The 13,199-nt window shown below is 33.7% G+C and overlaps 1 protein-coding gene across 2 annotated transcripts in view; it reads right to left on the bottom strand.

The window, feature by feature from the left end:
* The window catches only part of LOC111631778 (calcineurin-binding protein cabin-1-like), a 43,245-nt gene that overhangs the window by 4,200 nt on the left and 25,846 nt on the right, over positions 1 to 13,199 (bottom strand). For both annotated transcript variants that reach the window (XM_023376088.1, XM_023376087.1), the window contains 24 exons: positions 13,102 to 13,172; positions 12,934 to 13,027; positions 12,707 to 12,846; positions 9,454 to 9,537; positions 9,259 to 9,383; positions 8,991 to 9,164; positions 8,762 to 8,923; positions 8,458 to 8,665; positions 8,288 to 8,389; positions 8,065 to 8,201; positions 7,923 to 7,985; positions 7,723 to 7,834; positions 6,896 to 7,057; positions 6,602 to 6,817; positions 6,431 to 6,520; positions 6,190 to 6,350; positions 5,374 to 6,110; positions 5,131 to 5,285; positions 4,950 to 5,060; positions 4,711 to 4,874; positions 4,369 to 4,612; positions 4,218 to 4,289; positions 3,739 to 3,892; positions 2,877 to 3,357 (listed from right to left, as the gene is read on the bottom strand). In XM_023376088.1, coding sequence (XP_023231856.1) covers positions 2,877 to 3,357; positions 3,739 to 3,892; positions 4,218 to 4,289; positions 4,369 to 4,612; positions 4,711 to 4,874; positions 4,950 to 5,060; positions 5,131 to 5,285; positions 5,374 to 6,110; positions 6,190 to 6,350; positions 6,431 to 6,520; positions 6,602 to 6,817; positions 6,896 to 7,057; positions 7,723 to 7,834; positions 7,923 to 7,985; positions 8,065 to 8,201; positions 8,288 to 8,389; positions 8,458 to 8,665; positions 8,762 to 8,923; positions 8,991 to 9,164; positions 9,259 to 9,383; positions 9,454 to 9,537; positions 12,707 to 12,846; positions 12,934 to 13,027; positions 13,102 to 13,172 — 4,219 coding nt within the window. The remainder of the gene's footprint in view (positions 1 to 2,876; positions 3,358 to 3,738; positions 3,893 to 4,217; positions 4,290 to 4,368; positions 4,613 to 4,710; positions 4,875 to 4,949; positions 5,061 to 5,130; positions 5,286 to 5,373; positions 6,111 to 6,189; positions 6,351 to 6,430; positions 6,521 to 6,601; positions 6,818 to 6,895; positions 7,058 to 7,722; positions 7,835 to 7,922; positions 7,986 to 8,064; positions 8,202 to 8,287; positions 8,390 to 8,457; positions 8,666 to 8,761; positions 8,924 to 8,990; positions 9,165 to 9,258; positions 9,384 to 9,453; positions 9,538 to 12,706; positions 12,847 to 12,933; positions 13,028 to 13,101; positions 13,173 to 13,199) is intronic.

Raw genomic sequence — 13,199 nt, 5'->3', positions numbered from 1 at the left:
GCAAGTAGATACATCTATTTATATGCACGTACATAAATTATTGCTCCACCCAACCAAAGAAACACCAAAAGTGCTCTGCCATTCTACAAATATTTAGAAATGCCAACTTAGATAATTCAAAACAAATCTGGAACGCAATCAATTCTCGCTCGAAGCCAAAAGATGTCGAAAACATCAGAAAAACATCTTTGGACTGGCACCAAAGAGGTTACTTAGTTTTTAATGTTTTGAGAAAACAGAAAACGAGATTTCTACATATTAATTTACAGTAATATTTGGCAAAATTTTAAATATTCGTGCTGGCATCATAATAATTTAGGCTGCAAGATTTTAGTGGGCCATTAGTATATAACTAGGTGAGTATTCACGGAAACTGTATTATTTCAGTAAAATTCTGATGAATAAATCCTATATGGATCATTCGGGAGGATCAAAATAAAATAATCATCACCTTGATCTAGTCTATGCAATAACCAATTAAATTACAGTTTACTTTTAAAGAAGTTGACACAATGCTAGTTTTTTTCTTAAACTGACTACCAAAAGACTAATAATTTTGATACAAATGAGGACAATCAATCAAGATCACAGTATTCGTGTACCACACGCTTTGTTTGCAAAATATCGAAACCGTTAAGGCAATAATTGGTCGTGCAATCGATAACGTACCCGAGAATACGTTGCGCCACTCTGTGTGCGACACACTTCGAAGATGGGAAGAGCATCTGCGTGTCACTGGCACAATGTCATCTTCAAAACAAATGGCAAACTGTTGTTCATTTTACGTTGGATCATATAATTTGTAATAATTACATTGAGAGTAGTCTATGCTTAGAATGTGCTTTAACTCCTCTAAGTGTTGCATTTGGTGAGGTCTGCACCAACTTAATGTGCACTAAGAGGGTATATAACGGCACATTCAAGGTTTTAAATAGGATGTTATGGGTTGGTGTTTAACCTGGTTTTTTTATATAGATTTTATGATATACTGATATGTTGTACATACGACGTAAGGCCCCGATTTTTAACTTAGTTACGTTATAAGTTTTATGGGGCTCTGTATAGTATTTTAGGGTTTTATTATGTTTTTATGGCATCCCCTCCTGCTCGCAGAAGGCACTAGGTTCTTCAGCAGCAGCAGTATCCATAAACATCTTGCTGCAGTTTTAATTTATTTTATGGAGTGCATAGCATTCCTGAGGTGGTACATAAGGTATTATACCTGTTAGTGCATAGCACTATAAACTACTTGTATGACCTTTACGAGTATGGTACATAAGGTCTAGTAGAGGGTGATGTTGCACTGAAGTCGGTGGGACTTGCTGGTATGCTCACACAAGTACAGTACAGTACAACAAGAGGTGGTGATGGGACAACCTGGGACAGGAAGTCTATTTATCCATTTTCCTGTCTGATCCTGTACTTTAATACAACAATGAAGGAAAATGTACTATGTCTGCAACAAATTATGCAAATCCAAAAATCCAATACAAGATCATTTTCCCTTGTCTTTAAGCAAGTCAAAGCAAATTTACCTGCAATCGAAGGGTGGACTCGACATCAGTCTGTTTGGCAAAGAGCATATTTGACTTGTCGGATATTTTTGTTCAGCAGTTAGCAATGTATGCTTGCACGGTCAATCTTCAGCAGTAGCCGAAAGCAAATGGTCATGCGATGCAAAACCCAGTTTGTGGCAGGCTTTAGAATATAGCCGTGGCTGATTATATATCTCGACCGACATGTATTTTAAAATATGTCTAATATAATTTCATTGCGGATGGTTGTTCATGTTTTCTGTACAAAATTAAAAAACGACAGCACAAGACTATCGTTATTCACATGACGATGACTATTTTACAGTATTTTGAGAAAAATATGAAAAACCATATGGTCTTTAATCGGAGACAGCTTACAGCTTTGGCCATTGCACCAAAATGGATCCTGCCTTCTTACGTATCGTACTCTAGTCAGATATGTTCTATTTCGTGTAACTTAGTGTTGGATTTTGTAGCAAACACAACACGATATGCACACTCCGTTAGAAATAATATATTAATTATTGGCATAAATCTGACAGATTTATATGTCTAATATTTTGACACCATAAAAGTGCAAATTTTGTTCTTTTTTTTTTAATTGAATTGAAACCAATTTATCTATTGGTTCTGTAAAGTTGCTGATGTGCATACAAAAGTTGAGAGAAAAACAATTACCACAGTTGACACTAAATATTTTTCTGGTTATATGTAATTGTTTGGATAGAATTTTTAAAAATTTATATGAACTGAAAAAAATCACAAAATATGATAAACTTTCCTGTATTTCGAGACTACACGTGTGTCTATTCTACACCGATGGGTCTCTCTGCCTGTGTTAGATGTCGGGTAATACGGTTCTTGCCACGTTCGTGTACAGATGTCCATCCGTGAGTTTTGGATGGTGGCGTAGTTTGTTCAGTTTTAACCAATTAAATTATAATTTTTCACAAACGTTTAAGTGAATTCTTGGATACAAATGCCAAGAAAACAACTTGTTAAAACTGATATATTTTATTTTAAAATTCATATTACAATTTAAATCGCGGCCGTTACGAATTATTGCCTCTTCGAATTTAATCGTGACAAAACATGTGTAACGATAGTCTGTGACGACTGCGCGGTAACAAGATTTAATAGTTAATATTAAATTTTACAATATATTAATAACTTAAAAAAGATATAAATATCTATTAGATCAATAACAGTAACAGTTATCCAAACTTTTATATTTTTACAAAACTGCTATTTGTAACGGCAAAAAAATACACCTATGACCTAGACGTGTAAAATTTGCGCATTTTAAACAGTTAATCTCGTTTAAAAAAAGGAAACACTTACGAAAGATTAATGTGTCTGCAGTCTCGTTTTTGCGTGTCTGGAACGAACGGCAGAGTCGACTCCCCGCTTCCGTGCCCGGACGGGACGGACGTGGGAAGCCTCGTGAGGGTGGAGGGAACACCTCCGAACCTGTGCCTTCTTCCCCCGTGAGTTTGCCATCTCTTCCTCATCACGTTGAAGTGCATCTGGGGCATGACGTAACTGCCCGTTCCCCTGCTGGTGGTGGGAAACGAATCAGGGACCGAACGCGCAGTCCCTGCCTCCGGCAGCACCACCGGATAGGTGATGTAGGGCGAGAGACTTTTGGCGTGTGCCCGGCCAAGATCGGCGATGGGAGTCCGGGACTGAGAGGCCACGGTCTCGTTCGACTGCAGTTCCACCGAAGAAATGTAAGTCAGAGACAGAGTAGAATTCTGGGAAACAATAAGCGTGGCCAAAGCCTCCAAGTTCTGGTCGTTCGCCGAAAGGATGCGTAGAGATTCTATATTATAAATTTAACACTTAGATTTATGACATTAAACTATAAATAAATAAAATAAAAGCAATAACCATAAGCAATGTGAATCTCTACTGTGCATAGCAAAAAAAAAGGGGGGATGGGGACAAAGCTTTATGCGATACAATTAACATGTTAATGTCGAGAAAGAGCAGCATAAAAATTAAATTAATAAGGACTCACAAGTAGTTAGTTAATCAAATTGTTTTTATTACTATTAAAAGCACAGGTAAAAACAAAAATCGTGATGTTTACAAACAGGTAAATTTACGCTCGTGTGTGTATATATATTTTATATAAATAATAAAAAAACATTGAAAAATGGCAGTGAATTTCTGGGGCAGAAAAGAGATCAGAACTTTTTACCTGTCTGCCCCGCATCAATGGCTCTAGGAGGAGTAATCGTTGTACTGTTGATGGCAGTGTATGACGTGGCCAAGCCATCTGTTATATTCTCAGTGGGCTTAACTAAAATTCCGGAGATCAGGAGATTGCGAGACAAGTCTTGCATGGTCTGTGACTACAAAAGTAATTGTAAGAAATGGTAGAACATTCTTTCATTAGATTTTAAAAAAACAAAATAATAATAACTAAAATAAAAGAGATTTAGAAGAAGATTAAATAAAAATTAATAAACTTAAAATCAAAATTATAATATAAATAAATTTAACACTGGTTAAAAGAATTAAGATTTGTTTTCTGCGTTACTGTCGTCTAATACCCACATCCGATATATAACAAATTAATGTTATGGCTTGCTTTTTTTTTTTGTAAACAAAAGTGACTAGAAGTTTGAGAGTTCTTGAGCGGAGCGACGCTAGTCCGTTTCATGCGGACGCACTTACATTGATCTGTTTCAACTGCTGTAGTTGGCAAAATCTGATTGCTTGGTCGAGTACCGGCGGACTGCGATCGACCTAGAATTAAATGGGAGGGACATTAACGGTTTTGTCGCCCTTGAGGTTTTGTTGCAGAGTGCATGACGACTCAACTCACCTCCCCCAACTTGTACATCCTGTAAGCCTCTTCCAACAATTCGTTCGCCAATTCCGGAAAGACCGCAGCCTTCTGTAGGCTTTGCCATGTCCGATATATGTCGAGGAGGCAGGTTATCAGTCGTCCCTCTTCTGGCGGAGGTTCTTCCTGCATGAGGCTGTTTAATTGATCGCGTAGAATGTTTAAACATTTGGTAAATGTATCTCTGGCTAGATGAGTGCGATCGGTATCTCGTAAATATTTCCTAAAATTGGATAGTTTTATATTCGTTAATCAAAATGGATCGTTATAAAAACTTCGTTGGCATTTGTAAATTAAAAAAAAAAAAACTGTGAAGATTACTTTCCGAGATCCGGAATTCTACTCAGCTGCACCGTCAGATGAAGGAGCATGACATGGTCCTTCAATTGATGTAAAACTTCGACTAGCAAAACAATAGAACGATACATGTGGGCACTGAAACTTCCCGGTCTGTCTATTTCGTCTATGGGAATCCTCCATATTCCCTATAAATCATACATTCAAACATACAGAATAAGATTTCAGATTTGAAACATTTAAAAAACTAAAAAAAATCTCACATTAAAGAAGTTTGTATTTTTTCTCTCTGCGAACAGTCCCTGATGACCAATCGTGGAGAAGCTCTGTCCTGCGGGAATTCCCAATAGTATCTCGCGAGATAACGGGAGCTTCTATAGAGAAAATTATATATTTTTGTATAAAAATGTGAAAAAATTTTGCCTGAAATTTTAAGAGACTTACTTTGTCTTCCGCAGAGTAACAATAATAGTGAGAAAGGCGATACAGAGATTTGTAGTGTTGTGTGAATCGCTGCAAACAATTTCTTACCCCTTTCAGGCATTGATCGACAATCTTTTTCTTTGTTAACGGCTGTTTCTCTACAACATCTATAATTCCTGAAAAATAATATAATCTAATTATTCATAAAAATATGAAAAAAATGTATAGAATGCTTTTTATTACGAACAAAATGTTTTTGCATACGTTTCGGTTCTGGTTCGTCTTTAATAATGATTATTTTTAATTCGTTTGGAACTTTCTCGTTATCTAATTCCATGTTCTCCGGTATTTTTTTAATATCCGTGATGTTTTCTAAATTTTTAATAATTTCTTTGACTGGAGTCAACAGTTGTTCGCCGTCTTGTTCGAGTTTTCTTTTCGGAAGTAGGAATTCTTCTATGGTTTCTTGTACTTTGACGGTATTCTCGCTCTGGAAGACTGGTATTTCTGTCAGAATGGGCGACTTTTCTTGCAAGATGGAAGCTAAAGGATTGTCCATTCTAAAATCTATTTTATTCGTTAAAGGTTTCGGTTGAAATTGAATCTGATCGCTATTCGATACGTTTGAGTCTGCAGTTAATATTACAGGAGTCATGACCACTTCTTCTTTCTTGGGTACCATCTTACGAATCTTGTGGTCGCCGAGCACGAGAGTCGGACCGTTGTGGCTTTCGCCAAACACACAAGATTCAGAAACTACTGCCACTATGGAATTCAGCACGTCTTTAACAGCAGCGGAATCTTGCGACTCCGAGGAAGAATCGATAGAAACACGGTGTCCTCTCTGCATTGCACTTTCTGGCTTATATCCATGAGTATGTCTTTGACCTTGAAAGTAATCATGATCATTGGCAACAGTGGCAGCTTTTCGAGTTTTCTTTGCTACGGAAACTCCAACCAATGACTCTTCTGCTTCTGATGAACTTAAAGAAGTGTATCGACTGAAATAAGCATTAAATATTGATTATATAATTTCATTAAATTATTGTTAAAGAAATTCATCATTAAAGAATTTTTTACCTTTCTCTTTCCAATTCTCTTTTTTCTTGAAATTTAGCAAAAGGACTATTTGCTGCTTCTGTTAAATACGTTTGAAAAATTTCTAAATCATCTTGAGGAACCGCATCGTCTTTTTGTTTGAATAAATACTTTAATATTGACACATGAATTCTATAATATATCTATAGAAAAATTTTTTATAATTTTAATATATTTAAATAATTTATTAAATTAAGAAAAAGTAAAATAAAAACAGAATTACCTCCAATGCTTCGATTGAGAGTTCCGGAGGATTATGATAGTGAATTTTTTTGGGATATCTCGCTTCGTCTTCGTGTAAGTATTTTGCGGCCTAAAATTTAGATAAAATTATTTTGCATAAATATATAAACATTTTGCATTAAAAATTTTAAAGATAAATCCAAAATATTACTTGTTTATAATGCTCCAAATAAATTTTTGGATGCTCTTGTTTCTTTTCTGCTATTTTCCCCAACATGTAGTGATGCAACCACACCTCCTCCAATTCCACGCCCTCGATTTCGCAACTGTTTGCTGAAAGGAAACAGTTCTCCGCAATTACCAGCATTTCCTTCTTTTTCCTATGAAGTAATTCCAACACATCTTCTCCGAAATTAAACTGAGCTTGCTGTAATAAAATAACACGAAAATCATTTTAAAACTTATGAATGATTAGAAACAAATTCAATTGTAAATGACGACCGACCTGTTTCAGCTGCCGAGAAGTGTGCGAATGAAGCATGTAAGCAATCGAACCGTATTCTATCCACAGAGAAGTGTGGGTAGAATCGAGTTCTAGAGCATGTTTGAAACAACGAAGAGCGGATGTTGACTTTCTGTAAATTGATCCCTCGTTCTTCAGATCACACTATAAGAATTTGCTCGTTTCAATGAGATGTCCGAATTTAACAATTAAAATAAAGTGAAATTAAAATATCTTCTCTGTATTGAAACTGTGCCTTTTTTTAAATTATGTTTTGAGATACCATGAAGTGTTGACAATAGGCATGGGGAGTTGGCAGAAAAATACATGACTCTGACTCCCATAAAAGGATTTTACTCCTCGACTCCGACTCTCCATGCCTGGTTGACACTAGACACTGGACTTTTCTACTTTACAGTCTTTAAACTAATTGTTCCAAGTGCCAATACATGTTTTGGACTGGTGCCCAGCATCTGTTGGCTGATACTCATTCTTTACAGCAATTTTTACTCTATTGTCCGACATACATAAAACCAAAACACCACCTTGTACTGTAAATTATTTAAAATTTCCTAAAACTTGATTTAACTTTTTATTTAAAGAATTACTCAGTGTTTCATTTCCTACATTGGGGACACAGTACAAATTATTGGTATTGTGTCCAATATTGCACATACCATCAGACAGCAGCCATATACTGCTTAACACTAGTTTAGCGCACTGAAAATTAGTTTAAAGACTGTAAAGTGGATATGGAAAAGTCCAGTGTCTAGTGTCAACACTTCATGGTACCTCAAAACATAACATAGAAATTAAAATAATTTACTTACGCAACTCAACTTTTGCTCTAATTGTGAGCTACGGGCAAGAGCCATTCCCGCCCAAGAATCAAAGCGGTCGGGATTGACGCAGATGTCCAAGATGTAAAATTTTATTGCCTTCCTACAATAATCATTAATTAAAGGAATTAAAAATAAAATGTAAAGGAATTTTTAGGATAAGATTTAATCTTCTGAATTAAAAAACTTACCCAAATTCTTTATTTTTAAAATAATAATCTCCCAATAAATAATAGAGACTTTTGACTATGGTACTGAAATAGCATTATAAAAATTTATTTTAAAAAATAAAAAGAATTGTTAAAGTATATTTTAATTTTGAAAAAAACAAACCTGGGATTCTTATCATCAGGTAAAACAGGGCATTTATCTGTACCTCCTTCTATGTAAGCGGTAATCGCATCTACTCGTGACGACGGATCTTCGTCGGCAGGGATTAGAGCAAGTATGCGACGTAAAAGATTTTCCAACTGCAAAACAAAATTTTTTACGATATTTTACTAAATACGCAGATAATTTTGAATAACTATAAATGATTTTAAGCTTATTTGTATACTTCTGCAGAAACGGTATTTGTTCTGTAACTGTCAAATTCTGGAAGAACACTTGGTTTAAAATATTCAAACAACAGAAAACTACGTTCCCAGGTTAGTGTAATCTGTAAATAAATAAGTTATTTAAGGTTGTTTCCGAAAAATATTCTTTGCAATACAAAAATTCCAATACCATTTGAGCATTGTGTTCTTGAAGATGTTTTGCCTTTGTACGTTTGCTAGGATGACCGTACAAACAATAAAAACACTGTTCTAAACCAGATTCTAAATCTTCTCGGAAAGGGTTTGGATTCGAAGGCGTCGACTTTTGTAGTTCTGAAGACATGACGTCTACCGAAAGTAACAACAGTGCTCCGTCCGAACCCGAACACCAAGCAAAACTAAAAGTTATATTGGAATGAATTACTAAAAATGCGTTATGTTAATTTAATTTGAGTTTCAATCATACTCCACGACTCGAACTTCTGCAGACTTACCGGCCGAGACACTCGTGCGCAGTAAACAACAACATCAAAGACGAGGGCATTCCTAATGCAAAATCTCCTTCCTGTTGAGTCTGCTTGGCAATCGTATCTGTTATCAATTTCTTTGCATCTTTGGAGTCGTTAGCTTCAGCAGCTTGAATCTTTAGTTCCTCCCTACGTAAAACTTAAAACATCAAAGCATGCCGACAGTTAACATAAAGATTTTCTTTAGCAAACTTACCGTCTGATCAATATATACAAGAGAATCCACGGTGATACAATTGGAATGTCACTTTCTAATATAGTTTCAGCAACAATCATTTGTAGAGATATCAAACTAATCAAATTATTGGCAAATCTTACTAATTTTGATTTTTCCATTTTATCTAATAGCTTTTCATCCAAAGTTACACATCTGAAAATAAGAGTTTTATAAACAGATTACCTTTATTCACTTTCGGATTTCATTTTTGCATTGTTTAAAGAATAACTTCCCATAAAATTTTTACCTATTTAATCCCGCCAGCAGATGACTCATTGTTTCTGCCCAAACCGTTCTTTCGGTAGCCGTGATGACGGTCATGTACTGATTCAGGGCTTCGTGAAATGCTACTTCTCCCCAAGTAAGACATTCCTGTAACGTTTAAAACTTATAAATATATGCAAATTACAATTCGTAATACAAATAAAAGTAAAGAATTAACCTGATAATTTTTCAATTTCCATAACGAATCTTGCAATAAACAGAGCTGGGCGTAACGTTCGGGAACGTTACCGTCGTTAGATATCTGAAACACGTAACGTAAAATGATTTTGTAACGAATAAATCGCAGCAGTTGTTGATATTTCATTATATGCCCGTAAATGTTTATTCGCTAGAAACAACTAAAACTTTCCTTCCCAAATAACAGATATTCTAGAGTAAACTAAACTGCAGTTTATTACCGAGCAATACTAAATTATAATATACACAAAGAGGTATGAGTTTGACAGGTCCACAACGAGAACAGACAATAGCAAGTGGCTGGGTTTATGACTTTAAAATTATTATTACATCCTATTACACATTTTCCTTTCTTAAAAAAAATTCCTAAAATAAGTAAATTGGACTCTGACAACCACTTTTTAATATGACGCTTCTAACAGAAACAAGCACCGAATGAGTGCGATGTATCAGCTTTCACGGCAGACAGAGAGTTACGCTAACTATTACATTAATTGTAAAAAGTGTTTAGAAGCTTGTCGAGTAGATTGAAATACAGCCACATCCTGGTATCTGCATCCAGATGCTACAACAACATGGTGTTTTTTAGTATCCATTACACTATCCAAATTGAATAAGTATGACATTACAAATTTCCTTGAAGTGGATCCGTGGAAAATTTGAAAGTCATGCTAGCAAATCCATTACCGTTTCATTTGATTCGGTGGCTTCTCGTCTATGTTCTACACAGTCGTGCAGTTCGGTGCAATCTCACAGCTCTATTCTTAACAGTTTGTACAATCTCACTACCTCTTTTTCTACTTTCATTATTGCTCCTCTTTATGGGATAACATTTTAATATAAAATATGCAATATCATCACAGCATTTTCATTGCCATCTACTGCATATTAAGGAAAATGTAGTTCATATACAACTCCTAACAGAGAATACTCATTAGAACGTATCGCATATAGAAACATATTTGTTGTATTACTGTTTACAAACATAATTAAGTGGTTTGTAATATTTAATATATTACACTAAAATCGTGTATTGATAGATAAATTAGCTCTTCTACAATGTTTTAGTGTTGTGTGGGAAAATCGGTTGAGACTACTTGGATGGACCGGAAACAAATTAGAATTTTTCCTGTAGAAAATAATGGAAAAACTTCCCGATATCCAAATCATTTTCAGAAACACATTACTGCCATACCCTGTTATCTGAATCTAAATTTTTGAAATATTTTCAAGTTTTTTTCAAGAATTTAAGCACTTTATTAACTTGTACACCTTCTTAGTACATCTTTATATTGTTAAATATAACTTAAATACAAATACATTTATCTCTCTAGCTAACTATACATGCTATCGTTCAGTTTTATATTCAAATTAAGCACAACTAGTTGTACCCAGCAAAATATTTTCTGTAAAAATTATTGTTAAGTAATAAATAAACAGAAGGGAAAACTTATTTACATAAAGTTTCTCAGAATACATCAGTACTTTAACGAATCGGAAAGACTAATATTAACAAACGTGTGTCCGTATGATCCCGTAAGGTGATTTTCATTCCCTTGAAAAGGCTCGAATAATCACTTAAATACTTTCACAGTTAATTTGCATGCAGAAACGAATACCTAAGTTGACGACATTTAATCAAATGCAGTTTTTTGTCTGTCCGTAAGAGTTATTCTTTGCTTAGATGCTATTTTATTAATAAGAAACAATATCGGTCCTCAAACAAAATTTAATTTAAAATAGTCTTTTCGTTAATAACAAAATTAAAAAATAATTGGAAATGAATCAACTCAAGAAGTTATTGTTAGAAGTGTTTTTATACTGGACAGGAGTAACTTCAATAGTTGCAGTGACAGGGAGGAGCACTGCTACAGTAACAGTACAATCGGGCACAAGTTCGCTTCTAATCACTTTAAATCAGTGTTTTTCGACCATTTTTATCTCACGTCAAACTTGAACCTATAATTAAATTTCCGCAGAAAAAAATAACGTGATTTAAAGTTGTGTTTGTAAACATTCTATCGCCATATTACTTGCCACTTAACCTAATTCTTTTTGTCTATATTTTTTGTGAATTAAATAAAACAGTATTGTTGTTCCTTAAAATAACAGCAGCTTACAACAATAGTTATTTCAATTAATAATTTTCATTTACATAAGAAAAGCAAATTAACATTAAGTCTTGACTTGCATTTAAAAGTGGTACGATAATTACCTTTAGAAACCCGCCCAATGTCCTGCTATTTCTAAGTTAATTAAAATAATTTGAACCAAATATGGACAATTATAGATACGTTTTTGATTTAACGAAAATTTCATTTTAAATGAAATAACCCGGTGTTATGCGCACATAATTTTGCTTATGAATATGTATTTTTTACTACATTACATATGTTTATACAAGTTCTTCACTGTTATAATAAATAATCAATTTAAAGAGGCAATTTAATTTTGACATTTACACTTATTGTTCTCTTTGGGTTTCTTTCGAAAATTATTTATTTAATAAGTGTCATAAATTTTTGTGGAACACCTACAATCCTCTTGCGGCACACTGGTTTAAAATCACTGCTTTAAATGAAATTAAACCATAAAACTGATGCAGAACATTTACATCAAATAAGCTTCAAAATGATGTATAAAACATAAATGTAATTCGTACGCAAGTACCTTAACGGAGTGAAAATAAATTTTGCCTTAGCATACCCTGTATACGTAGACATTAAATTTACAAATAAAGCATAATCCAGAAAATACAGATATGTGATTATTATTCATTGCTTCAGGCACATTACAATAAATCAAATTGTAAACCCTTAGAAAACAGTAACTACTTATAAAATATTTTAACAAACTTCTATATCCGAATATATCTTTGTAGCGTTATTATCATTACAGAGATTTATATTATTTATGGCAGCTTTGTTTGGCATAAATTTAATTTATATATATATTTTTAATAATAGATTTATAATATTTATAGAAGCAATATTAAATATATTCTATAAAACTCTTCATTAAATTTAAAAATCTTATTTTAAAATACTTTTGAACTGTTAAAACTTATCAATATTACTTCATTTGGTGGTAAAAATTTAATGTCAATGTAACAGAAAATTAGAATATTAAAGGATTTTAAACATTCTGTGGTGAATTTAATGAGATTCTGTATTAATTAATTAGATTTTCTTGCAAAATTCTTAGTCTAAATATCCATTTATAATTACGAATACCTTTCTTCTGGTTTGGGCTTGTCGGAATGTAGGAACTAACAGATCGACGACTGCCTGGAAATCGCCTTTTTCGTATAATTTGTGTACTTCTTCTAGAGATTGGCAGCATTGTAGCAATTCTAATTGTTCCCTTACGTGTTCTTTTAAAATGAAAAGAAAAATTTTTAGAACAAAACCTTTTAAGTTAACCTTTTAATCATGATTTACAGTTCTTGTATTTAGTATACCTGTACTTATAACATTCATTGTTGTACAATTCAATAAATTCTCTTTTTTGGCAGCTTTATTTTCTTCTTCAGCTTCTTGTAAAACGTTTAATAACTACTTGGAAATAATATTTTATCAATTCTTCATAATTAAAGTTATACACATACATAAATTGTATATTCATTTACCTGATCAAAACAGCCAACAGCTACATCTATATCCCCATCGAACGAATGAAATTTTCCTTTCAGCCAAAGAGCTATTTAACAAGTAAAAGGAATATTTT

This window comes from Centruroides sculpturatus, unplaced genomic scaffold (genome assembly GCF_000671375.1).
Source record: "Centruroides sculpturatus isolate CEXI.00-Female unplaced genomic scaffold, Cexi_2.0 scaffold758, whole genome shotgun sequence".
Lineage (NCBI taxonomy): Eukaryota > Metazoa > Arthropoda > Arachnida > Scorpiones > Buthidae > Centruroides > Centruroides sculpturatus.
The sequence above is the reverse complement of the archived record's forward strand: the minus strand, read 5'-3'. Positions and strand labels throughout refer to the sequence as shown.